At 53.4% G+C, this 9,702-nt stretch overlaps 1 protein-coding gene across 1 annotated transcript in view; it reads right to left on the reverse strand.

The window, feature by feature from the left end:
* Nucleotides 1–3: 3 nt before the first annotated feature.
* The window catches only part of ZFHX3 (zinc finger homeobox 3), a gene marked incomplete at its 3' end in the record, with an annotated part of 11,667 nt that continues 1,968 nt past the window's right edge, over nt 4–9,702 (reverse strand). The window contains 2 exon segments of the mRNA XM_010073651.1: nt 4–41; nt 4,460–9,702. The exon segment at nt 4,460–9,702 is cut by the window's right edge and continues 34 nt beyond it. Coding sequence (XP_010071953.1) covers nt 4–41; nt 4,460–9,702 — 5,281 coding nt within the window.

A 9,702-nucleotide genomic window follows, 5' to 3' on the forward strand; every position in this document is an offset into this window, starting at 1 on the left:
GCTGGGCAGGCCCATCAGGTTGGGTTTGGGAGAAGTTAAAGCTGCAAGAGGGAGGAGAGAGAGATGAGTCGCCGCTCGGCGGTGGGCAGGCACGAAGCACAAGGCAGGGTGACCCTGGGACACGGGGGCAGCGACTGGCCAGAGCTCACGCGCCGCAGCAGCACGGGTTGGACCCCATCCACCGCCCCCCCCTCCTCTGGGACCACCGGTCCCCTCCCTGCTCCCCATGCCGTGGGGACACACCTCGCCAGCCCCTGTCACCTGCAGCAGGCTTGGCCGCGCTGCCCGGCAGCACCGAACACGGTATCACGCTGGGGACCCTCAGCAGCCACCCGGGCTGCTCAGCACAGCTGGTGTTTCACTGACCCCTCTGAAATTCCCAAGGGATGGTCAGCGGGTGTCGGGGACAAGCACTTCTCCTGCGTCTGCACTAACCGCTCCTTCGGCCAAAGGGCTCCAGCAGAAGGAAAGGCTGATGCCACATGGCCGTTAACACTAGGTTCCGTCAACCTCGTTAACACCTCCACAGATTAGAGAGCCCTGGTCATGGCAACTGAAGAGGACTGAACGGGCTCATCTCCGTTATTTCATCCTAATGAGGCTGATGTTCACAAACCCACAAACCTCTGATGCAACCCCTTCCTTCCAGTGCAAGAGGCTTTGGGGGACACAGTTTCTGAACAATTTCAGAGTTTACGCGGTATCCAGACATCCCCCCAGGGCACGAACATTCTGTTTTGGGTGGAATTAAAAGTGTTGTGATGCTTGCTCACAAGGAGATGGATTAGTGTCGGAATGTGAAGTCTGTCCGTCCTCCCAACAGCGGGAGTAGCCGGTGACAACACAGCCCCGGTGCCGATTTCTCCTCCCACAGCTGATGGCAGCTGGGGGCAAGAGGAGCGTGGCTCCCGGAGTCACATCCCTTAGTCACAACCGGATGGCGAACGCGCGCCTCAACAGCAACGCTTTCCTTGGGAAGTCCCTCAGTGCCATCTGGGGAAAACACAATGGAAACAAAGCTCTAACGTCCTGCTGGCGCTGCCCCGTATGCTCCGAGGCTCCGGAGCCAGGAACCTGCTGCAGAATCCATCCCTGCTGTAAAACCAGTCAAAACCCCTGACCTTCCCCTGCCAGAGCCGAATCCCGACGGCTGCGATGGTCAAAGGCTGTCCGAGTACGAACGGTCGCAGAACCAGGAAACAGCCACGGAGGCACGGCAACTTCTGTCTCAGGTTGTACCTCTTCTGTGGTACACCCAGAGGAGAGGAGGGGAGAAACTGCCCCTTTTGGGGATGACATGGGGCACGGTGGCAGTGTAAAGTCTTTTCCCCGAGGAAGCATGCCAGTGGGGATCGCTGTGCACGGAGCAGGCGGGATTCCTGCAGGGACATCCAGCTGCTCCGGGGCTGCTCTGCCTCTGCAGGCAGTGCCAAAGGGACCCAAACACAGGGGCTGGGGCTGTGCCTGAGCTGCAGCCGCCCCATTTATCCCAGTGAGGTCTTAAATAACCCTAATTGATCCTGAGGAGCAAGTGTGGGCATCCTCGGCCATCTCCTCTGGGCTGACACCCAGGTCCTTGGCCAGGGCAGACAGCAGGACCCGGGGCAGAGGCTGACGCAGGGAGCACGAGATGTAAGTTCTGTGCAAAGACACACGTGCTCCTGGCTTCTGGACACCAAGCCCTGGACTGCTGCCTGCTCAGCTGCACAGCAGAGACCCTCACTCAGCCGTGCCCCATAAAGCTGGCGCAGCCCAGAAGTAATCCGCGCTTCTCAACACAGGAACCGCATTCTTGCAGCATCGTGCTCTGAGCAGAGGCTGGCAGCTGCGGGGAGAAAAGCACTCTCCAAAACCCGCTGCACTACACCTGGGACCAACAGCGCCTTTGTCTGCAGCGCTGCATCCATCTGCTGAGCAGGAAACCTGCGCCCAGCCCAGGCAGGAGGCAGAGCTGTGGCCCCGCAGAGCCCAGCTGGGCAGGAGGCAGAGCCGTGGCCCCACAGAGCCCAGGTGGGCACAGGACCCCACAGCAGGGCACGCGGGGAGGGTGGCCAAGAGCCAGGAGAACCCAGCGATGGGTGATGCAGAGCCCCTCTGAAACCTGCATCTGCTCCTGATGCTGCATCGAAACAACGGTGGTTTGGGAAGGTATGAAGTGTATGAAGTAAGCCTCCACGCAGCAGCCTTATAGATTTCAGATAAGCGCATACTATAGATAGATGCCATTGAAACCAATGTTCCCTGGTTCAACAGTCCCTGAGAGGTTCAAGTGCGGGAGCAGCAGCTAATTCATACCGTTCAGGGATGCACCGCCTTATCTGCTTCGACAGGCTTTGAGCCGAGATGGCCTGACCTTTGGAGCTTTATCTAAAGGCCACAAATAGTCTGTTTGACTTTCTAAATAGCTTCGTCCTGTCTAGGCAATCACTGATTGCTTTTAACATTCATAGTACTAGCCCCATCTCCCCAGGACACATACGGCTCTTTGGAGAAAAACAAAAGCAACAGAACAGACTGGAGTGCAAACAAGTAATTTTAAATTTGGGGTACTAAGCAAACAGCACAGAGCTACCTGTGAGAGGCTGACAATCTAATTTGCAAAGAGATCCTCTTGGCCTGGTTCTGGCCTCTGAAACGAGACCATCGGTAAGAACAGCAGCATCGCACAGAAAGCACTGTCACGCAGACACCCTTCAGGCACGCGGCTCGGACTAGATTCAAGGAGCTGGAATGAGCAGCAGCCCTGAGCAGAAGAATTTCTAACAGCAACTGTTTTTAAAAATAGTTTAATTACAATGACCTATCCTACAACTACAGTCAAAATCAATTTTACTTTCGCTTTGGGGGTCCTGGGAAGAGTTCTGTAACTAAAAACAGCCCTGCAGAGGCCCTGACTCCCAGCAGAAAGCTCTTCCAGATTCCGAAGAACTTACTGCCATCTTCTCTGCTCTCGCAGGAATGTGGTGATGTGATGTGACTTACAGCGAGCAGCTCCCCAGCCAGCCCCGAGCCTGCCAGGTGAGCTGCTCACACCAGCTATGACCCTTTTGCTTATCCAGAGATGACCAGAGAAGATGGCAATTTTATTCACGAGATGGAACCATGTTACCTGGCAGCATCTGCACTGAGCTTTTCAATCTGTTGAAAAAGGAACCTCAGAGTCAGCCTGCTGAATAAAAGCATCAGAAAGTCTTTTTGGAGACTGACAGCACCCTGCTTTCTGATTAAGGAAGATGCTCGGATCCTGTTTAGGCTTCACACCACGGACTGTAACTCACCATCAGCCAATTACCCCAGTACATAACAGACAGTCGTCATTTCTGGACACTGTCTCCTAGCGGCAGAGCCGTACGGGCGCGGTGTGGGAAACAAAGCTGTGCCGCGGCGTACGGTGTAACCGTACCAGGCACTACCCTGTCACGGGCTTTCCAGCACGAGACAGACTCCGCGTGTTGCTGAGACGAGACACGGGAATTGGTTCTCAGGATATCTCTGTAAACGTAGAGCAGCCCTGGTGAAAGTCAACTTGAAGAGGGATCACCAGAAGTAAACAGAGAAGTCTGCCAAGCGCAAGCAAGCCTCCCGGAGATGAATCACTCTGTCGTGAGTGGCAATTCAGACACAGGCACATCTCTGGGATGCCACAGATGCAACAGGGGTGAAATAAGGCCCTTGGATCAGGTTTTCTAGGTCACTGCTAGTCTGCTGAGTGATGTCTTCCACTGGCAGGGTTTGCTCCCCCCGTCCACCAGGCACAAGGGGAAGGAGCATCCTCAAAGAAGAAAGTGCAGTCTCTGGGACTAGGCCACCCAAAGGACTATGCCAAATTTCATTTTTATGTGGTATTGTTACAAAAAATCTTATTCAAATACAAAGCAGATTTGTCCCACAGCTACACTGTTGTTTGTTGAGAATGTACTTTCAGGGTGTGCCCAACCATTCCTCAAAACCCAATCCCCGCCTGCATCGGGATTTGTCCTGGAGGCCACCATAAGGAAAGATGCTCCAGGTTTCTGTCACCAGTGCTACCAGACACTCCGCACTTTTCCCTAGAAATAGTTCAGAATTATTGAAAACCTGGGAAGGCACTACATAAACTGAATTTAATGACAAAAGGAAAGGTACAATGAACAATGCATTCAGCACATCCGTCCTGTTCCTGTTCTGTTTGACAAATCCTCTATCTTCCATTTCCTTGAAGGTGCTTCAGAATTTTTAGTCTGTGCTAATGAAACAGAGACAGGCAGCATGTCTAGATCTTGCTCTATTTCAGACTTTGCTAGAAAACTCCCAGGAACTAAAGATAAAATACCTACTGCTCATTTGCTGTCAAGTAAACACGCTCGACTAAAGGGCCAGGTACCCTGTTATCAGTCATTCTCAAAGGAACACCCGCTAGTGCTAAAGAGGCGTCACGTTAAGCTGTGTCTCTGAGGAGTGTGATAACATCCGTACCCACCTGTGTTGGATGGAGTGAAGCCTGGTAAGGACGGGCTGTTGAGGCCTGGGAGCAAGACTGGAGGGATGCCCTGTAGTGCTGGGTATGCAGCAGGAAGGTTAAGAGCTTGCAGAGGGGCGTTATCGAACATGCCCTGCTGTTGAGCTGCCAGACCAAGAACCTCATTGGCTTTTTTGATCCGGTCCAGCTCCTGCTGAGCCATCAACTGACGTACAGTAGCTGGGTCAAAATACTCCTTTTCCTTATCCAACTGGCTTCCAATGGTTTCTTTAACTTTGGAGATATGCTGCTGAGAGAAGATATGGTCACGTACAGACAGTCGAGCGCTGTACTTGATGCCACACAAAGTGCACTCTGTTTTGGGTCCCTCGTAACTTGTTTGGTTTATACCAAAATGCTTGGCCATGCTGAGTTTGGACTTCTTCTCCTTCGCCCGAGCATTCTGGAACCAGACCTGAACAACTCTCTTTGGCAGTCCAATGTCATTGCCCAGGACCTCACACTCCAGCATGGTAGGTGTCCTGTAGTCATTAAAGCATGACTTAAGAACTTTTAGCTGGAGATTAGTCATCTGAGTGCGAAAGCGTTTCTGTCCCGGCCGATCCCCGCTCTCTCCAGACTTGCTGGCTGAACCACTTGCCCCAGGGCTGGGCGAGCAGGGGTCTGCAAGGCTGGATGTTTCACTATAGTCCACAGTACCTTCATTATCGTACTCTTTGCTGTAAAAGCTGGGAGCTGGGCTGACCAGGCCAGAAGACAGCCGATCTTCATATTCAGACATTGCTATCATGGCAGCTTTTGTCAGACCCTCGCTGGGTCCCGATGCCGATTTGGTTTCAGTTGCAATCCCTGTTGCGCTATCGTTGTCTGCGTTCCCTTCATCTCCCGTTGTAGTGTCTGTGATTGCAGTGTTGACAGAAGAGCAGTCATCGTTGTCCAGCTTGGTTTGGTCAAAGCTCAGATTGACCGAGGACATGGAGGGACTCTCAAAATCTTCTATCCCCTCCACCTTAATGGAGGACGGACTCAGCAGAGTTCGAGGGGACAGCTCCATGCTCTTGTTCACTGGGGAGAGAGGAACGCTCTGTCCATCACTGCTCGTTGGTGGCATGTGGGAAAAGCTTGCTCCATCAAAGATGTCGCCCTTCATTTGGAGTCCCCCGTCACAATCTAAGAGCATGGCAGACAACGTCAAGTTGTACCCAGCTCTCTTGGCCTCGTGCCAGTGACGGGATCGGATATGAGCTTCAAGAGCTGTCTTTGCTTTAAAGAGAGCTCGGCAGAAGGGACACCGTCTATGGGCTTGGGCAGGTCCTACTGCTCTGAACTGCCCCTTCCTTTCGCGTGCACGGGTGTTCTGAAACCAAACTTGCACCACGCGCTTCTTCAAGCCCACTTCATGTGCAATGTGATCCAACATCTTCCGTGTTGGGTTGGAGTCGAGCAAGTATTTCTGGTAAAGGATTTCCAGCTGCTCTGGGGTAATGGTTGTCCTTAGACGTTTATCCCTTTGTGGTTCTTCTCCTCCAGTCCCACTGTCATTTTCTCCAGGGCTTGCACTGGCCTTTTCCTCCAGCTTTCTCTTCAGTGTGTTCATGGTGGATGTTGGAGTTGACGGTGAAGTGGCCGAGCTTGCTGGAATCTGTGGTAACGATCCAGAGAGCAGCTGGCTTGCAAGTAGTGGATTACTGGGATCGAAAAGCATGAACGGCATATCCAGCGTCCTGTCCAGGAATGGGGGGTGGATAAACTGGTTCTGTGCACTCAGAAAATGAAGCTGCTGATGCTCCTGCCAATGCTCAAAGGAAGGAAATGCCAGCTTACACTGGTCACACTGGTACGGGATTAGCTGCGGAGGTAGGTTTGCCAGCTGCTGAGGGGTGGACGTGTGAATGGGTTTGAGGGAGAGATGTGAGAGCTGAGATGGACTCGGGCTTGACTGCGACAAGGAGCACTGGGGGGGCTGAGGAGGGGGAGGTGGCTGTTGCAATGAAGAAGGGGAGGATAACTGTGAAATCTTTTGGTGTGCTGAACTCGTCTTTTGTTCTCCTTGGTCCTGTTGCTGCTGAGACTCTTGCTTTGGTTGCACTTGCTTCTCTTGAGTTTGGTTTTGCTGTGTACTTGGAGGTTCAGACTGCTTTGGTTTCTCATCTGTAGCTTCTACTTTAGAACTATAGGTGGAGGAATCATCTGCCTCTGCTGTGAGCTGCAGAAAAGCTGAGGAGGTTGCATTGGCTGAAGACGTAGGTGTGCTGTAGGCTTGTGAGGGCATTGGTGTGCTGCAGGAGGAACTGGTTGGAGTCAAGAGCTCCACTGCATCCATAGAGTCTTCGTTCTGGCTATCATCCTGTCCATCTTCATCCTCATCTTTGTAACAAAGCTTTTTCTGGTGTTTAATGAGATCAAAAATGCGCTGAAAGACTAGACTGCACTTTTTGCACTGGTAGTTCAAGTTGCTTGTTCTAATATACCTGTCATTCGTAAGCTCCCGTCGTTCCCCGTCTTTGCCTTCTCCCTGATTCTCGTAATTTTTCCTAGCTTTTTGACGGGCATTCTGGAACCACACCACTATAACACGCGTTGGGAGGTTCAGCAAGTTAGAAAGCTGCTCAAATTCATCATCCTTTGGATAAGCATTGGCATCGAAGAAGTCCTGCAGGACTCTGAGTTGGTAGTCAGTAAAGCGTGTCCGGGAGGACCGCTTGCTTCCCCAGTACTCCTGCTTTTGAGGTTCTGGAGAAGGAGGCCGTGAGTCTATCTTCAGTTCTTCCAGGCTGGTAATGGGAGGATTACTGAAGTTGTACGGGGAATCCTTGTTGCGCTGGCGTTCTTTGAAAAGGGTGTTTCTGAACCAGTGCTTGATCACTTTCTGGGGCAATCCAGATTTGTCCGCCATCTCTTTGATCTGCTCCTCACTCGGGGAATTGTTAATATCAAAATACTGCCGAAGGACTCTGAGTTGGTCGTCGGTGATCCGCGTCCGTGGCCTCTTGTTCTGCTGCTGCTGGAGAAGGCTGGGGTTGAGCTGATGCTGGTACAACTGGGCCAAGTCGGCAGGCAGAGGGTCTACGGGACCCAGCTGGGGTGGCAGCTGAGCAGGCAGCGTTTGTAGTGGCATGGTTTGCATCATGAGCGGTGAGAAGATGGGGAGCTCCATGGGCATGGAGAGCTGGGTGAGCGGCACAGACGGCTGGGCTGGTGCGATCGTAGGAGAGGTAATCGCTGGGGCAGAAGTAGGAATGGTCGGAGTAGAAGCCGGCTGAGGAGGTGCTGGAGGGAGCGGAGGTGGGGGCGGCGGAGGCGGGGGCGGTGGCTCGGGGGTCTGAGGCGGCAGGGGGTACAGTTTGTCATAGTGTTCTCTGTATTGTTTGGCAAATCTCTCTAACTGCTTAAAGGGAAAGTAATGTTGGTGAACGTGCTCTTGGTGGCTCTTCAGGATGAGGATGTTTGAAAACAACTTGCCGCATGTATCGCACTCAAGCTTTTCCAAGTTCTCGCCTTGCTCCGTCTTCCCATTCTTCTTCTGCACCTTCTGCTTGTTCTCGTTATACTGAATGACAAGCTCAAAGCCAAAGTTTTCCAGCAAGGCTTTTGTGGCATTCCCTCTTGCATCAGAGGCAATGCGCGGCGGCAGTAAGGAGGGCTCCGAACCACTGCCTGGTACAAAGTCCTTCTTCTCTTTGGGCTTTAAATTATCAGGCAGAGACTCCTTCGATGCTACATTATTGTCTCCCCTCTCTGCACTTTCCCTTTCCCGTGAGGTTTCTTTTTCTTTCTCCTTCACTATGGATTTATTCTTCTTCTCAGGGTGCTGGCTCTGCTGTATAAGGACGGAGTGAGGTTGTGACAAGGACAGCTGGCCTTGCTGCTGCTGTAAGAGCTGGGTGTGGCTCTGCTGAGGGAGCTGAACTTGAGCTTTCAGGTCCTCCAGCAAACTTGGCCCCGTACCAGTCAAGGTCAGCGCGCCACTGGTGACCGGCAGGCTAACCTCTGGATTGAGCTGGAACTCGGCGCTGGGGATGTAGAAGGGAAACAAGAGATGCTGCTGCTGCTGAAGCTGCAGAAGGGTCTCAGTGGTCATCGGAAAGTGCGGCAAAAGTGCTGGGTTGAAGAGCTGAGACTGCAGGAGAGCAGCCTGCTGCTGTAGCTCTTGCTGCAGATGGGCCTGGACCTGGGCCTGCGCCTGCGCCAAGGTCTGAGCTTGTTGCTGCTGCTGCTGCTGTTGCTGCTGTTGCTGCTGCTGCTGCTGCCTGGATGCAATCATGTCTGCCAGCTTCTTGCGGTTCACCTCTTTGGGCTCTGAAGGGGAGGAGGTATTAGTGCTTACAGGGTTTCCGAGAGGAGGAACTCCCACGGTGTCGCCGGGCACCTGGCTGAGCAGGCTGGGAACGGGAGCTGTGCCCGAATTACTCGTGTTGGTGGCTGTGAAGGTATGACTGTTGCTGGCGCTCACCGGGCTTGGCGTGGATGAACCCAGAGACAGACTGCTGCTGCTGCTGTTGCCAGCTCCGTTACTGCCGCCGTTGCCCCCGGCCGCCTCCAGCTTGGCCGCGCGAGCCTTGGTTTGGTGCAGGACAGACCTCATGTGGATCTCCAGCGTGGAGCTCTGGCTGTAGGCCACGTTGCAGGTGTTGCACTTGAACGGTTTGTTGTCGGGGCTGCTGGGGGGTTCGGGCTGCCCGGTAGCAGACTCTTGGAGGGCTCTTTTCAGTTTATGCAGATGAGAAACTGAATTGTAGTGGACCAGGAGAATGTTCTTCTGCGTGAAGGACTCCTTGCAGACTGTGCACTTGTAAGGGCGAGACGGATCCAGGAATTTCTCCATGGTGAAGTTAGGGCCCTTCCTGAAGGGTAAGGCCCTTTTCGGTTCTGAGCCAGAGTCCTCTTGCACTGACCCCGCATCGCTCCCTGTCGGGCTCTGCTTATCTTCCAAGTCGCTCTCCTCCTCCTTATCCTCCTCCACTATTATGGTGTGGTCTTCTGCAAGCGAAGGGTCGCCCATGGCAAGGAGGTCCCCGTTGACCAGGAGACCGCCGTAGAGCTGCTGAATGTCGGCCTCGCTCAGCTCCAGGTGGCTGGTTTCCAGGTGCTTCTTCAGGGCCTGGAAGGTTCGGAAGCTGCGCTGGCAGAGGCAGCACATGGTGGCCGCCCGGATGACGTGGTACTGGGAATGCAGCTGCAGCTTCTCAATGGTTTTGAAGGCCAGGCTGCACTGGTTACAGCGGTACTTGTAGACGTGGCGG

Source organism: Pterocles gutturalis, unplaced genomic scaffold (genome assembly GCF_000699245.1).
Source record: "Pterocles gutturalis isolate BGI_N339 unplaced genomic scaffold, ASM69924v1 scaffold30832, whole genome shotgun sequence".
Classification (NCBI taxonomy): domain Eukaryota; kingdom Metazoa; phylum Chordata; class Aves; order Pterocliformes; family Pteroclidae; genus Pterocles; species Pterocles gutturalis.